General features: G+C 40.5%; 1 protein-coding gene across 1 annotated transcript in view; it reads right to left on the bottom strand.

The window, feature by feature from the left end:
* LOC126454999 (lachesin-like) overlaps positions 1-24,723 on the bottom strand; it is a 1,180,169-nt gene that overhangs the window by 529,685 nt on the left and 625,761 nt on the right. The window contains exon 4 of the mRNA XM_050091142.1: positions 13,538-13,641. Coding sequence (XP_049947099.1) covers positions 13,538-13,641 — 104 coding nt within the window. The remainder of the gene's footprint in view (positions 1-13,537; positions 13,642-24,723) is intronic.

The following is a 24,723-nucleotide window of genomic DNA, read 5'->3' as shown; positions in this document are numbered from 1 at the left end:
CCGGGACCAACCGCACAGCCCATGACTGCAGCACCTCAGGCCGCTCGGCTAATCACGCGCCGTAAAGTCAAAACAACATTCGGCGAAATCAAAAGCAACGTTGGTAACGTTAAGAGTGCAATGGGAACTCCACTGTTAAGTCAGAGGAGAGAGCGGATCGATGAGTAGACTATACTGAAAGCCTCTTTCAGGGGGAAGACTTGTCTGATGACACGATAGAAGGAGACAGAGTCGATATACAAGAGATAGGTGATCCAATATTATAATCAGAATTTAAAAGAAGTTTTGAAGTTTTAAGATCGAATAAGGCAGAAGGGATGATTAATATTCCATCAGAATTTCTAAAATCATTTCGGGTATGTTGCAACTAAACGACTGCTGACGTCAGCGTGTAGAATGTATGAGTCGGGTGATACACTATTTGACTTTCGGAAAAGCATCATACACACTATTTTGAAGATTGCAAGAGCTGACAAGTGCGGGAATTATCGCGCAATCAGCTCAACGTTTGCATGCATCTAGGTTGCTAACAAGAATAACGTACAAAAGAATGGAAAAGTGAGGACGTGTTAGATGACGATCAGTTTGGTTTTAGGAAAGTTAAAAGTACCAGGGAGGCAGTACTGACGTTATGATTGATAACGGACGTAAGACTGAAGAAAAATCAAGATTTGTCGACTAGGAAGAGGTGTTCGACAATGCAAAGTGATGCAAGATGTTCGAAATTAATAATTTTTTTCATAATGCGGGCCACAGCCATAATATATTTCGTTAGACCGTTGTTTATCTGCAGTGTTACATTAACACTTACACTAACATGATTTCGGCTTCAAAGTGCCATTATAAAGTGTTTTAAGTGTTACACAGTGCCTAATGGCATACTCTCTTCCAATAGTGTATTTTAAATACTAGAGTATGCCGTCTTAGGCACTGTGTAACACTTAAAACACTTGATAGAGGCACTTTGAAGACGAAATCATGATCGTGTAAGCGTTAATGTAACACTGCAAATAAACAACAGTCTAATGGCGGTACTGAATTTAAAGAAATGCTCGAAGTTCCGAGAAAATATGGGTAAGGTATGGGGAAAGATGGGTTGTATGCAATACGTACAAGAGTTGAGACGAACAATGAGAGGTGAAGACCAAGAACAAAGTGCTCGGGTTAAAAAAAGTGTACGACAAATATGTTATCTTTCACCCCTGCTGTTCAACGAAGAACCAATTGTGAGTGTGTGGATGCTATTCTGTCATTCTGCGCAACGGGTTAGTCTGAGAAGTACCCTTTATCCTGTGGCTCCTGCAAGATGCAATTTCCACCCCCACACTACTACAGAAGTCAGACAGACGCTCCTAACCTTCTAAAGAGAATTGCCTGAAAAACTTCCCGCAATAAATATCTTCTGGAGTCGTCCGCTGTAAGGAAATGACACAAAAATTCACAAAATTTCTTACGTAACTAGTGGGATACTTGGGTACTGTAGTAGTGCTAGTGTAAGAAAAACATGAAACTATCGAAAATTATTTATTTTCCAAAAATTCTGAGAAAATCACAATGGCACTCTTAGTTATGAACTGAATAAGTTATTTCAAGGTTCTTTTAGAAATGTGAAGTTACCTCTTAAGGATAAGATTCGCTAATGAAATTTCTATACAAAGTTTAAGATTGTTATTGACTTGGCAGAATGCCTGAGAGTGGCGCCTACTCCACTTGAATAATTATCCGTTAGAATGTTGCTAGGTACGGTCGAGGCTGTCGCGTGTGAAATGCAGTGAAGTGTACTGTTGTGAAGGAAATATGGGACTCGCAAGAGCTGTAGCGCAAAATACTGTAAGCTGCGATGACTGCTGTCTGCGCCACTCGCTGCTGACAAATAAGATAACTGTCATTCAATCTGGATTAACCTTCGCCAATCAAACTCTCCCTACGCCTTGATGAAGTCAAGGACTCCTATTCGCCACTAGTCTAACTATTGGCGTGGTACACCGGTCAGATAACCAGTCCATCGCGATGCCATTCAAAAATTCGCTCGCAGGCGTTTAACTACAACTCTGTCCGTTCACACCGCACAATAAGTGTGGCGGCCAACACAGTGAACAATGCTCAATCGCAAGGACTCAATATAGAGTCGCACTGCGATTCGCTCTCGACAGAGCTGCTCCCAGTGAAGTACTGAGAAAAGACTTGTTCCTCGCTCTTTGAATACACATAGGAGCGTGCACGCTTTCGTTACGTGTTCTCACTCCAAGAGCGACAGCGAAACGGCCCCTCTTCACGCCAGACGTGAAGGGGTATATCTTTTGGTCTCTTCCATTACTCCTTCAGCTCAAGGCGTCAGGAATATCGTCTGCCAATCAGCATTGCTCTTCTAAAACGGGAGAATGACGTTTCGTTTAAGGCGACCAATCCGGAAATCTGTAGTATCGGCGTTTGGCGTTTGCTGTCTCTCTGTGAAAATCTCTGAAACTGCATGCTATGTTATAAAGAATGCGTAGGCTGGGCGCTCACACACAATGTAGCAGAATTTGCTTTTAAGCCAAACATGGGGTCGTTCCTCCTTTCACTCGGGCAAACGCTGTCTGCTCTGCAGGCGGTCACCGGCCGACGTAGATAGGTTGGGACCGGCCTCCCGGCGTGCGGTTGCTCTCCCGAGCTAAAAGCTCCTGTGACCGTCGTGTCTGGAATGTATGTGTGTACGCCAACCTCGAATATTTCAACCTCGGTGCGCTTACTTTTTATTTGTATATCGTTTACATGAATTCATACAACATTGACTTTATCTTATCGAGTTTCGGTTCGAATGAAGCGTCTTGATGTGTGTAATATGATTGTGAGGGCGGAATATGTAAGCAATGAAGGTCAGGAGACCACGACGTCTTACACAATGACTGAAGTAAGAGAAAGGTTCAATAGTGGGATTAATACTAAAAATTAAAGGATATCAATGATAAGATTTGCCGATAACATTGCTAGCCCCAGTAAAAGTGACAAAGAATTATAAGATCTACTACATGGAATGAACATTGTAATGAGTGCAGAATATGGACTGAGAGTAAATCGAAGAGAGTGGAAAGTAATGCGAAGGAGAACAGTGAGAAAATTAACATTGGAATTGACAATCAAGAAGTACATGAAGTTATGAACTTCCACTACCTAGGTAGCAGAATAACGTATGAAGAATGGAGCACGGATGACATAAACAACAAACTAGCAACGCAAAACGCAAAAAGGGCATGCCTATCTATAGCAAAAAGTGCATTCCTGGCCAAGATAAATCTACTAGTGTCAAATATAGGACTCAGTTTAAGGAAGAAATTTCTGAGAATGTACGTTTGGAGCACATCATTGTATGGTAGTGAAATGCCGACTGTGGGAAAACCGAAAAAGAAGAAGCATTTCAGATGTTATGCTACGGAACAATGTTAGAAATTAGATGGGCTGATAAGGTAAAGGAGGTGATTCTCTGGAGAATAGGAGAGGAAAAGAGTTAGTGGAGAACAGTGACAGGAAGAAGGACAGGATGATAGGATAACTGTTAAGACATTAGGAAATAACTTCTGTGGTACTAAACTATAGAGTGTGAAAATTGTAGAAGAAGACAGCAAATAACTGAGGATGCAGGTTGCAAGTACTACTCTGAGACGAAGAGGTTGGTACAGGAGGGGAATTCGTAGTGGGGTGCATCGAACAATTGTTACACTATGCGGTCTAAGTAAATGTACAGATTTGCCGAACACATCATGATATCTCGGCCACTGATCTTGATGAGTCAGTCGGATCTTTTTGTCCTGCCGTCGTATTTCTGGCTTCTCTCTCCAGGAAACACTGATGGATACGTGATGTCCAGCTGACTTACTGTTGCCTTGAAAACCATTGGTCTTCTGAATATATGTACTGCTTGTATTCCTATTCTTTACCACGCATGCGCCGGATTTTACGTTGCCTTATTAGAGATACGGTGACGTATAAGAGTCGAACAAAAAAAGTTTCCGTTCTAAAGCCGTGCAGTCCAGAATCGGTATGCCTCTCTGAAGCCAAATCTGCGTGGGCGATGAGGCAATCATCCTACCGATGTACCAGGTTGAAGAAGCCCGTTTGATAAAATACCGTGTCCTGCTGCAACAGCCTGCACCAAATTCTGGTCCAACAGTAATTATCGGCTCTTGGCGGCCTTTATTTAAGTTACCAACTGCTTGATAATCCAATGGGGAGTGGTCTGCAGGGAGATAATCTAGTGTTTCCCACTGAGTTGGCGTAATTTCTGGGTTACGATATTTAGGATATGGGGACTTGCGTTACATGAACTTGGAGCACCAGTCCACAACCTTGGTTATTTACAGACAAGCTGCTCCATATACATTCTTCATTCGGCGATAAATGTAGCCTAGAAAACAGAACCAGCACTTTGCTCCTGTTTGGACGCATTTGGCAATAACGTCTCCACAATTCACGTTTTCGCATTCACCGAACGCACTTCGGAAAGACACGAATTTTACACTGATCCATTGAATAAGTATCGTTGCTTATATACCTGTGTCGGTGTCACGCTACGTTGCATGTACACAGCAGCAACGCTCTCAAAAATGGTTCAAATGGCTCTGAGCACTATGGGACTTAACTTTTAAGGTCATTAGTCACCTAGAACTTAGAACTGCTGAAACCTAACTAACCTAAGGACATCACACGCATCCATGCCCCAGGCAGGATTTGAACCTGTGACCGTAGCAATCGTGCGGTTCCAGACTGTAGCGTCTAGAACCGCTCGGCCACCCCGGCCGGCAGCAACGCTCTCAATTGGAAGTCTTTTGATCTCCACCCAACAATGTCACGTCGTAACCACAATCAAGTCCAAAGCCGAAAGCAGGGTCGTTGGTGAAATAAAACACGTGTTACTGAAGAACCGGTATAACAGACACTAAGGTCGATTCTGAATGGAGGGCGCTGCTATTGATACAAACGTAAAACATTCTAGAAAATGTAAACATTACTAACGTAATAAGCTTCAGGAACCTTCAAGAAATTACAATGATTTTATGGTAATAGGGTTCGAAGTGGCGACCCGTAGCATACCAACCAGTGACGCAACCACTATTTCAGAAGAGATCCAGCACAGATCAGGTGAAGGATATTCATGTTCCATTCGCAGATATGGAGTATAAAACAGGTATTCTTATATGTAACCTGTTATTGATGACTACCAGATTATTAGCGGGTAGGAACTTCTAAATCCTAAAAATGAATCCTGAAAACATTTGATCAGATTTCAGGCGCAGTGAGGTCTAATATTTAGGAATGACTGCCATTTTGCGAATAGGAGTTTAACACAGATTCGACTAGTAAAACTGGTGTGTTATCATTGGCGCTACCCGCTTCTTTTTACACTCTATGTTACCTGTTAGTCTACACAGTCGAACAGTACTACAGTGCGGATGCCTTGTAAGGAATCTCATTGGACAACGTATTTTTCTAAACGTCCTGTGTTTTATCTACTACTATCCGTCTAGTAAATGTATCATTAAGACTTACTTCCAGGTGGTTTCTTTATAATTTGGGAAGTGCAGGACTAGATGTGCTATGTATAAAGAGCCAAAACTACGTGAAACATTGACGAATCCTGACCCAACATTCGTAAAGCACCGAAACAGCTACGGCGCAGTATGAAAACGTTGACACAGAGGTAGTCACAGATATTTCCTAACAAAGCTTAGTGTATTCCGCCTGCCGAGAAATCGTCACTGAGTAGTAACTCTGGCTAAGTACTTATTAGAAATCACCAGTGAGTTACTTTGCCAAATGCTTAAAACGAGAAAAAACTTATGGTTACTTTTTAATAAAAAGATGTAAAGATATCATCTTGTAAGAGTTATGTAATGGTTATTTTCTGCATCCATGCTCCTTCTTGTTGGGAACACCAATAATCTACCAAATTTAAAAAAAAAAAAAAAAAAAAACACGAGCTTACCTAGTATCGGACCAGTTTAGTGACTGGATTTAAGAATTCCTTGTAGATAATACATAACATGTCGGTCTTAACAGAACTAAATTTACGGATGTAGAGGTAATTTCCGGAGTACCCCAAGGAAGCTTTACAGAACCGTCACTGTTGAAAGTGATGTAGTAGAAGCACTCGGAAGCCCTCTAAGACTGTTTACGGATGATGTGATTGTCGACAGGGAAGTAGCAACGCCAGAAGACAGTACCTATCTGCAAAATGTCCTGCAGAGAATTGATGAATGAAGCAGACTCCGGCAGTTGGCCCTTGATGTAAGTAAATATAATATACTGCGCATACATAAAACAGCAATCCGCTACCGTACACCTAAACCAGCAGTGAAACATTCGTAGAAACAGAATCTATCGTAAAGTATCTAGGACTAACTATCCCCAGAGCCCTTAAGTGGAAAAACCACATAAGACAAACAGTAGGAAAAACAGATGCCAGATTGCGATTCATAGGAAGAATATTAAGGAAATGTGACTCATCCACGTAGGAAGTCGCTTATAAGAAGCTTGTTGGAAATATTCTTGACCGTTGTTCATCAATCTGGGATCCTCACCAGGTTGGAATGATAGAAGAGATAGAGAAGATCCAACTAAGAGAGGCGCATTTCATCATAGGTTTTTGTAGAGGGCGAGAGAGCGTTACCGAGATGCCTGAACAAACTCCAGTGGCAGAGGCTACAAAAGAATCATTGTGCATCGCAAAGAGGTTTACTATTGAAATTTCGAGTGAGCACTTTCCAGGAAGAGTCCGACAACATATTACTTTCTCCCACATTCATCTCACGAAATGGCCACAATGAGAAAATTCGAGAAAGTGGAGTTAACACAGAGAATTACCGAAGTCAATCTTCCCGCACGACTTTCACGAGAGGACTCTCCGTCACACACTTTTAAATGGCTTGCGGAGCAAGATGAAGATGTAGATGTATTCAGAGACTGTGATTCATGTAATTACAATCGGAATATAACATATCGTAGATAACTGTTATTTGATTTTAAAGGAGATCGTTAAGTCAAACTTGTAAATAAATGTTAAAACTACGCATTGCAACATCAATTACCGTTTGACTTTCTACTTCTTTTTAAACCCTTCATGTAATTGTCAAAAGGATTGAGGGATATCATGTGTCCTCTTACAATAAACATCAAATTTAAAATAGTACATTCACTCGGCCTTCCAACATAAATTACTTCCGGTGCCATAGAAAACTTAGGACAGTTTAACTAAAGTACTTTGTAGGCGACAGTTCACAATTCTGTGACCTGTAATGAAAGAAAAATTTGCATGTAGGTCTAAAAACAAATATTTACTTCTCGTAGCTTAAATGCCTGTTTATGCCATCATTCAACCGTCTAAATTCGTGCTCTGCAAGTTACCGTTCGGTTAGCAACATAATGTACACAGCCAACATGAAATACGTGTGCGAAATCCTTTCTCATTAAAGAATTGAATTTTCCGGGAACCACTCCTTGTACTCCTCTGTAGAAGTTTCAACTTGCTCCCATTCTGCCTCCCTGGGAACACTAATGTTGTATCTCTGTAGAAGTTTCAATTTTCTCCCATTCTGCCTTCCTGGGAACACTAATGTTATATTTTTTTACTCTTCTTGTAAGAGATGTTCGTGGAATTTTCTCATAATGCCTACACGTTTTCTATTAACCTCCACAGTGGAGCTCTCGCGCTGACTAAATAAACCCTGTGGTCGAACCTCCTCTCTTGTTAATCCCGCTTGATTAAAGAAAGCAGAGAGATGAAGAACACTGAGATACGAGCGGACCGGTACTTTGCAGTCTTTCTCGTTGGAAAATTTGTTACCCTTTCTACGAACCCTTTTTCAGGAAATTAAAGTTAGGCCTTAGTTCCTCACACAAGAATATTTATGACATTCTTCCATGAGAAATTAATTGACCTGTGGTTTACTGGGGCAATATCAAATCTTTTCTGTGGTTTTCACTCATTGTATAGCTTTTGCTTGTACAGTAGAGGAAACATTAGTCTGTATATTTATTTCATGAATAATGATTTGCGTTTTATTGCAACTACACTTTCTTGTGCATCTTTCGATTTGTACACTGCAGTTTGTCTGTTATGGTGGTATGAACAGCAATAAACATTAACCACACCAACTTTCAGCTCGCTTCTAGCAGATCGTCAGTTTGCAGCAAACGAATACGTACTGAAGCAAAGATACCGTCTCAGGAAACTCTTTGGGCACTATAAACATGTGCATCTTTGTTAGGTTGATCAGATAATGTAACGATTACTTTCAGTGGAGCAGAAACGTAGTTCTAACTGTGGTGTGAAGGTACACTTCCCGAGTGACTGCAAGAGAGGTTAAAACCTATTGCAGATGAGCTGCGCTGCAAGATGTGCGTAATGAATTTTCTTTTACGTGTATACTTCTTTCGCGAATGGTTTTTCGTCATTCGTATTACCTGCATTATTCGCTAACACCGAGGAACGAATTCCGGACTATTACAGTCACAGAATTTAGATTGTTTAGTTTTCGTGACCCTTTAGTATATAACCACCTTACGATATTTCTACATGTATTCTGTCCATCTGCACTTTCTTGTTTCCCCTTTAAGCTCTTTATATTCTCCTGTACCAATTCTCAACGTGTTTATCAATGTCTTTTTATGGCTATAATCATTTTAAGAGTTCAAGAGCCGCATTTCGCTAACAGTTCCCCAAGCATTATGTGCCTATAGTATGTGTATTGTAGCACCACCATCGTTTTCTAACGGTACTGAATAAAGTAACGACTATTGCAAGAGGCCAGGGGAGCAGGTCAGGTCAGAGCCGATCAAATACAGTTACATCAGGTACACCAAGAACTACCGTTACGACCCTGTGTCATGTCCCAAACGTGAGTGTTGCTTGTGATTGGGCGACACAGTTCGGGAAGAAGTGAAATGGTCCATTGGCATAAGTAAGGGGGAATTCCCGTACTACAAAAGTTAGGATTGCAATAAGTATTCAAACGTCAAACACTGAGTGTTTTACTACTTTTGCTTTTATTCTGAAAGCAATATCATCTGTTGATATACTTGATCTAAATGAATTATTGTATGCACGAATAAGCCAAGGCTATACACAAAGACAATGACTAACTAGCACCATTCCGTCCACTTAAAAATGTAACTGTTAATACTAACTGAGCCGTTACCTACGACGTGACACGCAGAAGTCCACAGCTAAACGACTAGAGAAACATCAGCTGCACTGCTACTACCGTAAATAATTCTAGATGGCCCTGCCTCGCTACTCTCTTTGGTTTCCTCCGATAATTCAAGTACCAATTCCATAATCTGGCTGCAAAGGCCCTCTAGGAGCGTACTGCTTCAGAGTTTTATTGTTTTCCCTTCGCCCATACCAGACCATCACATGGCGTGTTGTTGGGGGCCCTCTGGGTAGCCCAGAGCCGGAATGCGGTCCCCAAAGTATTCCTCCAGACATCACTCTCCTGCTTATATGGGGTCGAGCTCCGCCTTGCATAACCTCTTGTCGAAATCAGAGTTATTTTGGATAATGGGAATGAAATCATCTTCCAAACCCTTCACGTGTCTTTGGTAGTCACCGCGCCATCATGGATCGCACTGATTATACCATGACTGGACACTGCACATCACACAGTCACCCACTGAGGGTGAAGAGATATCTCGATCTCTAAATGCGGATTCTCAGTTCCCCAAATGCGCCAATTTTGCTTGTTGACGAACACATCCAAATGATGGTGGGCTTCGTCGCTAAACCAAACCACACAGCGCAAATTAATTCCCATCATGCCCCATGGTCAACTGCACAGATCGAATGTCCTAACGCAAACCATTCAGAAACCGTGACGATTTTATTTCATGTATTTCAGTAAATGTCATCCTGTATGTTTCAAACATCTCCTTCTCCTTCCCTCTCTGTCCAATTCCCCCCCCCCCTCTTCCTTACTCGCTACGGTCGCAGGTTCGAATCCTGCCTCGGGCATGGATGTGTGTGATATCCTTAGGTTAGTTAGGTTTAATTAGTTCTAAGTTCTAGGGGACTGATGACCTCAGAAGTTAAGTCCCATAGTGCCCAGAGACATTTGAACCATTTTTCTTCCTTACCCATCTGCCGTCTACTCTTCTTCATCTTCCAACTGTCTCCTACACCTCCTCCTCCTCCCTCTCTCCCCGTCAATATCGTCCTCAACATTTCTCTTTGGGTATCTCCTTCTTCTCCATCTATCTTCTCAGCCATGCCCACTAGCACATATAGCCCCTGGAATACATTTCTGTACTACCTGCACAAAACACTTATCACGCAGGATGGCCTAGATACCATGGGTAACCATCTCTTCTCAACCATATCCACATCCCTTTTGGGGCTAGGTGGTTCTTACCCGCATAGTTTTTCCTTCCAGACAATATCTATTATATAAGTCAAAATTGATTGAAATTGATGCAGCACACACGTACACAGACGCAACCACACACACACACACCCACCCACCCACCCACCCACACACACACCCACACACACACATCACACACACACACCACACATACACGAACACACATCCATGTTTGTAATTGAGTACGATTACTGTACTAGGTGTCAAGGTCATTTGATAAACTGTGGGCTAGTTCTTGGTTTGTGGTTTCTCATGTGTGCAATCAGATTTATTACATTGCTCACATTATGCGATAAAACTAATTTGTAGTGTGTGTGCCTACACTAGCCCCAGTCACTTTCCATTCTCACCATCATCCTACACTACAAGATGATATTTTATATTTTATTTTGGTCGGTCCTTGCATTAGTGTCATGTGAAGTTAGTGTATACAAAACACAGAATGTACTTCCTACATGGTAAAAACTTTCTAAAGGTACATCTGAAAAGAAAGCAACTGATGATTCTATATAATCATTTTGAAAGGCATTGCTTTCTAAATTCATCATCATGCGTGTGGTATAAAAAAGGTGCATCAATATGTATGTGAACGCCTATAAACGCCTGAAGTAGTCATTCTAAAACTAACACGACAAATCAGGGCTTTAATTGCAGCACACGAAATAGACGGAACAGGAAGCCAGGCCTTGTTAACTCTGAAGCAGGACCTCAGGTCGAGCTTTCATAGCCTAACTGAGCTACGCTTGCTATCACCATTGCAGGATAATCCTACTGATACAATGAGAGATGGCACCGTAATGAATAAACCGCCGCTGATGTTAACATTCTTAAATGCTGCTGCAATCGTTCACTTTACTTTCAGAAGAAAATATAGACAACTCAAAAATTTATCTTCTTTTACTTTGCTATTTTCCGTAATCACTGCCCAGAGCGAATGGATCAACGGTGAGCTTGAACGGGTGCCATGGGATGTCCTCCTCAAACAAATACAAAGACAATAATGAACAAAATGAGATAAAAAAGTGGTAAAGTGCCAGACTACCAATCCAAATTTTCCGGGGGTCGATCCTCCATGAGTTCTAGGATTTGTGTCCGTCATTTATCACTTATTTCACCTCTGATAAACTTTGTTGAAGTGAAAAATGCCGAGTTACATTGTGGTTCGGAGTAAGTCGCTATAACAGACTGGTTAAGTCAGTTCAAAGGTCGGAGGAAGGCAACAGCATGCCACCTCCAAACAGGGTCACGTCAAGTAAAGCACTTTGATGTTCAAAAAAATCTTTGGATTGATGACTGCTTTACTTACAGGTAAACATTTGTACGCGTTTAAGTCCAAGATAAGTGCATTTGAACGATCTCGCAGCATAGCAGCGAGCATAGTTTCATGCCTTGCACCATTTTGCTGAATGATGTGTTAGACACACTCGCATGCGCGCCTATTTATTTACTTTTGTGTATGCCTCTAACTTATTTCTATATCCTTGTTTGATGCCAAAATACGTTGTATCTAGCTACTTTGCTATATACTCCACAGCTGTAGCGTGCATTTCATTAATAGAACATTTTTGACGAGTATGTCTAGTTAATGTAACGAAGTTAACCTTAATTGAAGTGATGGATGCTACAGAATCTAACTAGGCGGTCAGTCCACGACAAGAATGCGTCGTATTGAATAAAATTAATTAAATTATCCAAAGTTTAGTTCTCATCAGTTCAATACCTGCCTGCACCAGTAGTGCTTATAATATGTGGAAAATCGATACGACAGCCATGAGCAATAAAAATAAAATGTGAAAAAGCTAACATTCGAGGAAGGATCGGAAAGTAAAGGACAATTTTTTTTTCTTCCCTGGTGTTGCAGCTGGAACATTGGAATTTCACAATGATATAGTTTGAAGTTTGCTCTACTGAGGGTATTTTGTTTTCATGTGCAACTACGAAACGAACATGGTGAGCATATTACTGTTGTCAACTTGTGATGAGTAGCGAAGTGTAACTCTATATCTGTGGGTCAGAGGGCATAAGTTGGTTGAAATTCACAGGGACATGCGTCTCGTGTGCGGGAACGACTGTATAGGCTGCGGCATTGTCTCCAGGTGCTGTGCATTCTTCCAAGCGAGCAGTGTGTACCTTAATGATTCACCATTCTCTGGGCGGCCGGTAACAGCTGCAACCACGCAGAATGTCGGAGCCAGCAATTTTGAACGACCGGCTTGTGCAACTGTGAACCTTATCGCAGCAATTCAACGTTCCCTGTGTTGCGGTCTACGATATTGTTTGAGACACGTTGAAATTTCGTAAAGTTAGTGCTCGCTGGGTGCCTAAGAACCTGACAGGCAACAAGGGCCAGCGAATGATGACAAGTCTGGGTAAGCTTGAATAAATTAACGCGTTGCGTCGCAGAAGGGCATGACTTTTTCTAAGGAATCGTCACTGGTGATAAGCTGTGGGTATAGCACTATATGCCGCAAACAGAGCAGACATCTATAGAGTGGAAACTTGCCGACTTTCCAGTACGAAAAAAATTCAGAGTGACTCAGTCTGCCAGAAGTGTGCTTGTGACAGTCGGGACCTTGCACCGTTGGACTTTCATCTGTTTAGTCCCATGAAAGAAATTCCTGGCCGGCGAGTGCTTTGAGACACATGTGCGAAAGTGAAATCAGCAGTCCACAGATGGTTATTCTCGAATTAAATGGACCTCTACGAACAGAGCTTATTGAAACTGGTACCACGACGGGAGAAATGTGTTGATAACCTTGGTGACTATCTAGAAAAGTAGGTAAAAGATGTAAGTTCAGTTGTGATTTTTTTGTTTTGTGACCTATTAAACTCTTTGGCAATAAACTTATTAGACATGACATTCCGATTCTCCCTCGTATAATCTATAATTTGGCAGGATTAATTTTTATACCCGTTTATGCATTACAGTTATCGTAGAATAGAGAAAGTTTGAAGGGTCTGTCGATTAATACACTGTCAGCCATATTCGGTGTCAGTGAAACCTAATTTTTCGGCAAGAACACTTTTAACATGGGTTCCATCAGCAAAAATGGACTTTGTGCCAATTCTTTGCTGTCAGAAAACTTAATGTCACAGAGTATACTTAAATCGGGAAGCAAATTCGACACGGCAGCCGGGCTTACCTTGTAGCCGCGCAGGTTGTCGACGACGCACGCTAGCAGAGCGTCCCTGCCGACCGTCACCGTCACATTGGGAATGGGCTCCGCGAACCTCGGCAGCTGGGCCTCTGAAACACACCAACCAAACGTCTCCTCAGTGGCGTGCACAACTATTTCCAGCTCAGACACTGGGGCTGTTTCAAGGAAGCATTATCTCTTTTTTGAAATTTTCAGTTACTCAAAATAACACACTGTACTTTTAATTAATTTTTAAAAAAATGATAGCTGCATTGTTGCGTCGTGTGGGCCCACAGGGAATATTCTGATGCAAGAAAAAAGAAAAAAAAGCACACACATTAAATAACCAGGTGGTTATAATTAAAATGTCGCTTTCACGGAGGTCCCGTGTAGGCTGTAAATGTCGTATGGCAGCGAAACTTGGTACATATGCTACTGCGTGAATGTGGAGCCGATTTACACTGGAAAAAATTAGTTCCAATTTTGGTCATCAGGTGCAGATCTGCCGCTGTAGAGCATCTCTTCGACGTCTCAGGTTCTCATATTGAACAAATTGTTTATGCGGTTAGTAATAATAAAAATCAACATTACGCCTTTTTTGTTTGTCCTTTTCCGACCACGTCCCATTCATAATACACTACATACGTCTCTCTTGCACTCACAACGCCAGATATGAACATGGTGACTAAATTTAGGATTAGTTTTTTCTAGCGTAAATCGGTTCTGCCATAGCCCATTAGCGTATCTAGCCAGTTTCGATAATTGCAGTCTACTCTGGGTAACAGTGAGTAGGCGCTGTTTAGTTATAACAACCCGGTATTTTTTGACGGTATTGTATGCGTGTTATTTCTCCATCACACTGCATTCTGTGTCAAGTTTAGACACGTCAGAATCATTGCTTATCCAGTTTATTTTTACTGGCTTTCTCTTATTCGTACAACTAAAACCAACAACAAAGCTCTACCCTAATGAAACTTTATCTACATCATAAACGTGATAGTTAAAACTACTTGTGTATTCAGATACTGAATGAGGGATAGGTCAGGACCACATTCCGGTGTTGATACCTCCCGAGTCACTACGAAGTATTCAGTTGTATCGGCTACATTCTCTGTAATAATTTTAGTTGTGAGCTTCACATGAAAACATCAGAAACAGTTTCTCATCAGGCATATTACACAAGGATCTCTTCATCTGATTATCCTGGCATCTAGAAGTAATAGAACTAATTACATTACAAATATAAAGTTGTAACCATGTGCATCCGCTCCCAGTGAATCCATTTGAAACCCTTTAAAAGTATCCCCTACAGGAGACACTAATATCCTAGATGTTCGCTAAGTGTACCTACAACACAATCATATTTCATAAAGTATTAATTTTTTCAAGAATGAATAACCATAAGAAGCTACAGCACACATTAAGCATTTTCCGCTTGTTGGAAATCTGTGTCCTGCCATGGACTTACGCATTAAACACAACACAACAGTGTCTTGTGAACCACTTGGGCATTCGTAGACATCTTGTAATCACTGAAGAAATACAGTGAAATCGTATGATCACTGTGAGTGGAAAGTGATATTATATTTATTTATTTATCGTATGATGATGCACGTTCACTTGACAGATGCAGATGTTTTGTTGTACCTCCCTATTAGATGATGCTGAAAAAGACATTTGTCTTCAATTGTTGTACTTTCCATGTGTGTTATGAGCAGAACAGCAAATGTTGCTTTTTTTAACGGCCAGAAGAAAGTTATCGAGACACAAGCGGCAGACTTCATAGAAACTCTGAAAGTGGCGATGTTGTAGTGTGTTTTTGAATACTGAGTTAACACAAGACGCCACAGATATAACAGAGAATGAATATATTTGTGGGCGGAGTACAGGTATCTGAACAACTGGACCGGAAGGTGCTAAACCATTTTGCATTTACTGAGCGTGTATAATTTGGTGAATAACTACGCTGTAGCGTTCTGGTCATGGGTGAACATAGCTTTAGGATATAAATGGAAAAGACTAGTAGAAATACCACACAGAGTTTCTGATAGCACATTAAAAAGTGTGCTTTATAGCTCAAAAGCATTTATAGTGCTGGGGCAGCGTCCGTAAGTGTAGCGAAATCTTGATTACCAATAATTCATTGATTGGACCTGGAATATTCTAAATTGGGTAAATGGTGTATACATGCTGACGAAAGCGATGAATGAATGTTTGTACTAATGTCGGGATTCGAAACCGGGTCTCCCACGCACTAACCACTGCGATGAACATTACGCCACCCTGCCGCAGTGGCTTTGCACGACTGCACCGACTACATTAGTACGCCTCCCTCCTCAGTCCTAATTCCCATTCATGCCTCAGCCCACTTGGTATTCCCCGTAAACTTGAGCAGCACTGCAGAGGCTCTCCAGCTGTATTGGGATAGCATCTCGGCTTTGAACGAAACTGGGAATCCTGCCTGAACAAAGGCGTAGGTGCTTCAGTGAAATGAAACTATTTGGTTCCAGAGGCCTCTTCCAAGTCTCATACATCTCTGATGTATATGGCAGACAGAGGGGTCGTATGAAAATTTGTACCGAGGCCGGGGTTCGGATCCAGGTACATATTTTCATTCGTCTGTCTCTGCAGTCTGCACTTCTATATATATATATATATATATATATATATATATATATATATATATATATAGGGTCCACGGGAAAAAGAGAGTAAGTCAGTTCTTCTTAATTTTTCAGGAAAGTAGATTTTAACACCAAACCCTCTGTACAAAATGCAGTTTTCAGCCAGTCCTCTTGAAATTTATGTTAAGAGTAGCCTTACTTATAGTCGTTAGATACCACTACAAGCATTTTGTGTAAACGTACTGTAACAACCTAAGGAAAATATTATATCGAATAACTTCAGTTTTTTGTAGGGAAAAGGGGGTAGGTCAATTTAAAAGGGGGAATGTCAGTAAATCTGTTAACTCCGTTAAACCTAATTCAATTAGAACTAACTACCAGTATCATTTAAGATGCCATTAATAATGTAACAAATGAATGGGCAAAAATAATTTAGTTACGAAAAAACCATAAAAGTCATAAGATAGAAAATTATAGACTAGAATTAATTCTTTATAAACAGATCGAAGTTTTGTAGGCCCATACAGTTTCATTCATTGTTTATTCATTTCTGCTCTGGGTCTGTTTCTTAGCACTTGCACGTATTGGTTTAGAAAAACAGTGTCATTTTCACGACACAATTTCTTGTTACGCTTTTGGCCTTTTCCAGTTTTGGCAGCTGGGAAGAAAACTGCTTAGCCTCTTCTCCGCAAAACATCTTTAATTGTTGTAGGTCTGCTTTCTTGTCATAAGTAATAGGTCGGATCGGCAGATGTCGTTCGACGTCCGCCCAACCTCTCTGATTTGGTTCGAGCCTCATTCGCGTGTCTGTGAGTAATGGAGCAACATCGTAGGTATGCATTCGCAGAATACAACAATATGGTCCTACTGAATGGCGAAGGTCACGGTAATGGAACAGCTGTTGGTGGCCTTTATCAAGATCAGTCTCCACGACGTCCGACTTCATCGCATTGCCTTTTCGCCACAACTACGCAACGGCTTCGAGAAAAGATACCTTCACCGTCAGCGTGACTGTCGTGCTCCGAGGCGAGAGTCGGCCGCTGTGGCCGAGCGGTTCTGGGTGCTTCAGTCCGGAACCGCGCTGCTGCTACGGTCGCAGGTTCGAATCCTGCCTCGGGCATGGATGTGTGTGACGTCTTTAGGTTAGTTAGGTTTAAGTAGTTCTAAGTCTAGGGGACTGATGACCTCAGATGTTAAGTCCCATAGTGCTTAGAGCCACTTGAATCCGAGGACATGCCATACACCCGAACTGGAAGAGGTTGTTTTGTATCACCCTGAAGGGAATCCATGAACGAGTACAAGGGTAATTTCTTTGGCTGTTAATGAGTGGAACTGTAAAACAAGTTATGTACTGCGTCATGTCTCATCAATTCTTAATAAAAGTGGTCGCGTTACCAACATGTTTTCAAATGGTTCTAGCACGGAAACTGATCGTTTCCGTACATGGGTCCGTTTCAAAATATTACCTACTCACTCCCTTCTACTAGTCCTAGCAGTTAGTAACGGTAAGTTACGAACACTTTGTATACATCATAGATGTTTGAGTTTTGAAAAAGGTCTCTGGAACCATAGAGGTTCTTCTAGTTACAGCACCTGTGCCTGGGTTAGGGGCAGGGTCTCTTGCTTCGTTCGATGCTGAGGTCCCGTTCCAGTGCAGCTGGAGAGCCTCTGCAATGCTGTAAGACTTTGGGGGGAATAGCAAGTGGGACTGAGGTGTGAGTGGGAATCTGGATTGAGGAAGGAGTCGTGCTAAGATAATCCGTGCAGTTGTGCGAACCCTAATCTCCAGCTCAATAGACTGTGCTTGGGTGGCCCACTACGCCACCCAAGCACAGACTATTGAGCTATATGTCATTTGGGTAAATCATATTTAGTAGACCCACTTGTACTCGTGTGTATCCTTTCCGGTAATTATTCTAACGCTTTGTTTGCTTCAAGTGTTCGTTTACTTTGTGTTGTGACCGAGGCTGTACGTCGGATAATCTCCCAGTATGAAAGTGAGTGTTTATCTTGACCGCTATTATGTTTCTTTTACATATTTCTTCGAGGAAGTTGACATGGTTCTGAGCAGTAATATCAAGTCTGTTATGGAGGCTGCTAGACATGACTCCAGTGTAAATTAGAGGCGCTTGTTAACAGAATAGAGCAAAGTTAATCTGAAAGCACTTCTCCACAATGATAACAAATTTCCTTCTGTTTTGATTGCTCGAGTAATTAATGTGAAGGAGACACATAAAAAATATATTTATCCAGTACTGAATACACCAATGGCATGTACTTGGAAATCTCGAGGCAACCGAAATTCTTCTTTGCATACAGCTCGGGTACAGAAGGCACTATCGCCTTATATGCCACTGCGGTACCAGAGAGAGGAAAGAAAAGAAGATCATGCGAAAATTTCGTGTTTTCGGTATGAACTACCGTGTGACCAGACGAAAGTCAGGAAGGACTGTTTGTGGGACCTCAAAGTAGAGAATTTATGTTTAGTGAATTTTTCCTTATTTTATTGAGTAATTTTGAAAGAATGGCATGGGTACTTTCACAAATGTCTGTAAGAACTTCTTCGCCAATTTTAGAGCAGAGAAATATCGGAATATCTACAAGAACTACTGAGATCATATCACGTTATGGAATTTAACATGTCACTTGTAGTATATTTCTTGAGTAATAATTTGAACTTCTTCCCGGATGACTGTGGTATTGTTAACGACGAACATGGATAACGGTTTCATCAGGATATCTGATAAATGAAAAACCGTCATCTAGGCATCAGGATTACCAAAGTATTGTACATTATTGCTGGTTCTTATAAAGTGACGTTGTTGAGGTATTGTGTCTCATGGAAAGCATGAAGGATATTTTTCGTTATTATTTTTTTGTTTCATTTTTGTTGACTCTTACGTTACTCGTTTCTTAGTGACTATTGTGCACTAACAGATTTGTTAGTGTTTCGTATTTGGAAGTCTTGTTGCGGGACGACACAGACCGCTGTAATCATCTACCAGAAATCATTATTACAAGAAAACTGAGGCGGGGTAGAGATTCTAAAATCAGATATGGATTTAGGGCCGCATTATCTAGCGAAAACAGGGCATATTGTTCTTGTAATTTAAAACACGATTTCTTTGTTGGCAAGTGTTTCTGTACGATAACTTCAGTTTTATTGTTAGGGCACGCGGTAATGCACATAATATGGAATCCAGCTACGAGATATAGAGCAGTAAGCTAGTCAGTCTATTCCGACATAGACTTTTATGGAAACGTGAAGGATCTTATACGTTGTGTTCTGAAATACTAATCATCAGATTTAATAATTGTTTAGCGATATCTCTCTCAGTAATGGGCTTATGGTATTAAAGAGATGGTTTCCCATATTCAAACAATATTTTCGATCGCGATTCATATGTTTTAAAGAGTCGTTAACTGTATATCTTGCATTAACAATTATTTTATTTTGCTAGCTGGTAAATACGAATGCTATACGCAAAGACAAAATTTCGTGGCGCATACATTACAGGTATATTGGTACAAATTTCTGTTAATGAACATTCAAATAATACATTTTTCAAACAAACCAACAATATTGCCTAAGAGAAGAAATGCCAACCACTGTCGTCTTATTTAAATGACAGTAAATTAGGGCAGATTTTCTTTTTAATTCCACTTCTGCAATATCTTTCTCTAATTTTCAAACCTTGCTGCTCTTCATTAATACTATTTCTGGACAATATCAGAAAAATCTAAAGTTTTAACTTTAGCTCCAATACTTTTTCTAAATTTGAAGTGAAGGCACTACACTGAAATCACAGTCTCTCTTCTAACACAAATTTGTGATGCACTATTGGCCACCAGGTAATTGGCGCCATAGTAAAGTCTGACAGCCGACTAGAATTGTAAAAGGACAGTAGGCTACTGTGGACTATCGTAAATAAGATTAGACTACGGAATGTTTCCTTGGAACTTTGGTCTTTTGAGATCGAAACCGCATTACTTGTACATCAGGTGTAATGCATACCTATCAGGCGTTACTGTATTCCGATCCCTTTCTTTGAGTCCCTAGAAATTCCCCGGTGAACCGTCTAGAAAGTGGGAGATGACATGTAAAGGGTTGGGTAGCCTACGGACGTTTTCGTTCCCCCTGTCTGTTACTTAAAAATAAACGGTACTTGTAAAAAAACTGATACTTTCTATGTTTAGTTAATGTTTAATTCGAAAATTGTTGATTTGTAACGTGAAATAGAGGAACGTTGTAGTAAAAATAAAAAAAATATAAATTTAACGTAAACTACTAGGAAAGGCAATCACCTCAACATAAATAAATAAGTAAATAAAATTTAGAAAAGAACAAAACAAAAACATATCAAACATCGCTTGAGTACCTCGTTGAGCTTATGTAAAAATGTTTCCATTGTTCATAAACTACTTCCGCACTTATAAGTAACAACAAGAAACTCTTGCCTTTCATCACGATGAAAAACATTCCGTTGAGTACAAAGTAACAACAAAAATTATGTAGATTATATATGTTCGTGCACGTAAACTATATTTGCATCAAAAGTAATTTCTTTGTTACATAAAAGTACGGAAGTTACGCCATCAACTGATTTTCGTTACATACATAATGTAATTTATATTCTGTAAGGATGTAAAATACGCAATGTACTAACACTGAACAATGGGCGGCTCTAATTATGTGTAAAACAAGCAAACCAACAAAAAAACAAAGAGGGGTCGTCTGCTCCCAGTTGCTCTCTCACACATTCATTTATGTTTCTTTCCCTACCAATGCTATAGGTAAGACTACCATTTACTACGTCATTTATGTAATGTACCAAATCTGCCGAACCGTAGTTTTCGTAGACCGCAACGCCGCAGCTGATGCTAGCATGCTGTGCTGACTTGTTTACACTGCGCTCACTGAGTTCGCAGTGGTGTACAGCAGCGATGGTCGTAACTGAATGTATTTGAGGGTCACAATGGATAACCTAGACGCACTGTGGTCTAGGAATTCTTGGGTAGTTTATTCTCGTAACAGCTGCCTTTATTTTATGAAGTGTGTGTCACCAGCTATTCGAAGTGCGACATTCACCAATTTTGAACAGCTCATAGAGAGTATAATACAGTGTACCCGGGCCATCTATGCCTCAGTTTGATTGATTGAAACACTGTTGTGTGATATTTATGTTGGTAACTAATAGAACTGTTTTACTGTACTGTATTAGAAGGTTCACCAAAAATTTCATCACCAATATAGTTAAGTAAGTAAATTTCTTTGTGAGAAATTCTATAATACTAGAAGAATCGCATTTAGTGTTACAACTGGTTCTTGTCACGATGCCAGTGCTTGTTACCGATTGAATCCCAGAGTAAAGCGGTTCAGTGTAATGTTGCAAAGTGGAATTTGAGAAAGAATGTGAAGCAGAAAAGATACACTAGAAATTTAGATCTGTTTTGATAATAATCGACATACATATTTCTAATCATTCATGAAATATCACCAAATAAATAACAATCACGCTGAAAAAATGTAGTTCTTCCCTGTACTAATTTAAATTACTTATTCACGGAAAGTATTTCTTTGCTGTTACTTTTCAGACAGTAACCAAAACTATTGCCATCAGTTTCAGAAACGTTTCCGAAGGCCCAATGCTACATAGTAACTGTACCGCGGAAAGGACTCCAAAAGTTAGAAGTCCACAAATGACTACAAAGGGCGTGAGTCCACCAGAAACAAACATGAACAGTGTGTTCCTGATGTCGTGTGAAACATAAGAGAGTTATCTATGCGGGTAAATAAAGAACAACTGTTTTAAAGTAAAGAGATAAATTAATTGCATATAATCAGTTGTGATATAAAGCGAAAACCTATGTTACGAAAGGCATTTGCGACACCATAAAGTGCCGAAGCATGGAAAGGAAGTCTGGAGGTTGGCACCGAAGAGCGTCTTTCCTGAAAGGTTTCTACTGCCGCAGAGATTGCGACTTCGCGGTTATCCTTATCTGAATTCTGGAGCCTTCGTTGCTGATTCAGTCAACCTGCAAACGTGCGTGTGAGTGGGTGCTGGAAATACATGAGTGCTTCGTAAGGTTAAAGGTCGAAGAAGCCGCCCTGCTCATCCTAGTACGCTTCTCTCAACGCAACAGGCTGAAGTCGTATTTTATCACCAGCATATGCACAGAAAACTGAAATGCTAATAAACGCAAGTTTCAATTTCTGCAAGGCCTCTCGAGGTACCCCGTCGTTAAAAAAAGAAATTTTTCCGTGTAGGCATTTAATAACTTTCCTCCCTTCTCAGAACCTACACAAGTTACACAAGGAAATTCTCAGAAGCCGCGCATATTTATGGGGGCATGAGGTTGTGTCCGCGTGGTGTACGTGTTCGCGTCTCTTGTATTTCAACTTTGTGTTTTCTACAAGGTTCTGCGAATTTCTCATTAATTTACTAGAAGTGTTTTCTGTGATGTTCTATGTAATGTAAATACAAGGGTGCTGTCTCTTAGGAATGCGTTCGTTCGATTAACTTTATCTGCAAGGGAACCTGCGTTACCTGCAGTTAAGATATTTGCACCTTCTTGTCTAGTCTTGTATTTTACATGTTATAAAGATTCCACTATGAACAGAAACAGTTATCATGTAGGACTGGCTTGAGGGTTTTACTACAAAAGTGAGAGTGATGAAATAACATTTATCTCCTCTTGAGGACTGTTGTAGTGGATCATTTGTAAGGTGATGTCGTTAATGGCTGGACATAGAACTTTCCCCTTTGTCTTGAACAAGACGACCAGCACGCGACAAGGGAGGAAAGCTGCGTTTAATAGAGATGACGTAGGGATTATATGCGCGTCCGTTTTTGTAAACAAACAGTGGTGTGCGAGCCAGATACAGCCGACAATTGCCAGTGGAGCGCGCTGTCATCGTGTACACCATGCTGAGACACGCGCATCGTATGCACAAGCCGGGTCGCTCCTGTGTGTTCAGCTGAACGGTAGAAATCAAGTCAGCGCGGTTCAGGCTGAATAACACATCCCGGCTTTTGGGCGGTACTGCAGAAGTGTGTCGAACGCCTCCCGGAAGTCAAGGAACACGGCATCTACCTGGGCGCCGGTATCTACAGCTTTCTGGGTCTCGTGGGCGGACATAGCCAGCTGGGTTTTACAAGATCATTGTGTCCCGAACCCATGTTGATTTCTGCAGAAGAGATTTTCAGCCTTCAAAAATGTCACATCACGCGAACATAAAATTCTACAACAGAAGACCGACGTCAAAGACATAGGCCACCAGTTTCGTACCTCTGTTATGCGACCCTTCTTCGAAACTGGACTGACCTGTGCTATTTTCCAATCATTAGAAACGCTTCGCTCCTCCATAACAGTGCGGTACGTTGCTGCTGCAGGAGGGACAAATTCCTTCGTATACTCTGTGCAAAATCGAAATTGTATGCTCTCACGATCAGTGGCCTTTCTTCTGTTTATAGTGCTACAACGATGAAAAATAATACTACGACGATGCCAAACCTTATTTCCATGATATATAGAAGAATTGACGATATTAAAAATGTAATTATAATTTTATTATTTTAATTTTTGTGCTCAGTGAATCAAAGACTTTCTAGTGCACGGAATAAACTAACATTGTTTGTACTACGAAACTATATATGATTGTTAAGTGAGAACTGATTCTATGTAAGACATTTTGTCAGGGAGGATTTTGTTCTCGTACTGGTCGGTAGAGAAAGAAAAGTTTCTTATTCGATGTATGTAATGTGAATGTATAAAGGCTATAAAAATGAGAGAGAGAGATAATCCTTGGGAACAATCACCATATTGAAGAAAAGGTAACTACAAGTTATACAAAACAAATATCTCTAAAGTGTACCGTCTTGTGATTTCTAAAGACTGAAAATTGCGGTTTTTAATCTGAACCTGTCCTGAATAACAGCGAAGAACATTTATGTCTTCATATATTTTCTTTGTTTGACCACGGTTGTGATTCGCATGTTACTTTTTGTTACGTGACGTGTTAGGAATATTTTCATTATACGCGCAGAAGTGCACAGAGCTTTAATCGAACCTGCATCTTTCGGAAACGATAACTCTTAATCAGTACAATTACGTGAATACCGTCTAAATCGCAACCGTGATCACAAAAGTGTTTCCTGGAACTGATTTTTATAAATTTGTAGACCTGAAAGCGAACGGCATTGCACCATCGCTGGCTCGCAACAATTGAAAGAAAACGAACCAGGGACTAAACAACTTTAAATTTTAACGCCGTCAGCATTACGAAATCTGAACGACGTAAGTTAATTAATTAAATATTAACAGGAAGAGAAATATTAAACGTTAAAGATTAAATCATAGCAAGAATTGAAAGCATTTTAGCATCATTACGTTTCTTTGCATTAGTATCAGATAACATCATATCTATTTAAAAGACAGTGCGTAAATAAAATTGCCCCCTTTTATAATTATTATTATAGCAATTCATGTTCAGCGGTATCAGTTGCTTTTGTATCCCTTGGTCACTTATTTCGATATGCCATTTTGTCGTTCGTGCGAGGATTTAAA

This window comes from Schistocerca serialis, chromosome 1, assembly GCF_023864345.2.
Source record: "Schistocerca serialis cubense isolate TAMUIC-IGC-003099 chromosome 1, iqSchSeri2.2, whole genome shotgun sequence".
Lineage (NCBI taxonomy): Eukaryota > Metazoa > Arthropoda > Insecta > Orthoptera > Acrididae > Schistocerca > Schistocerca serialis.
Note: the sequence above shows the minus strand (reverse complement) of the source record. Positions and strands in the feature narration are given on the sequence as shown.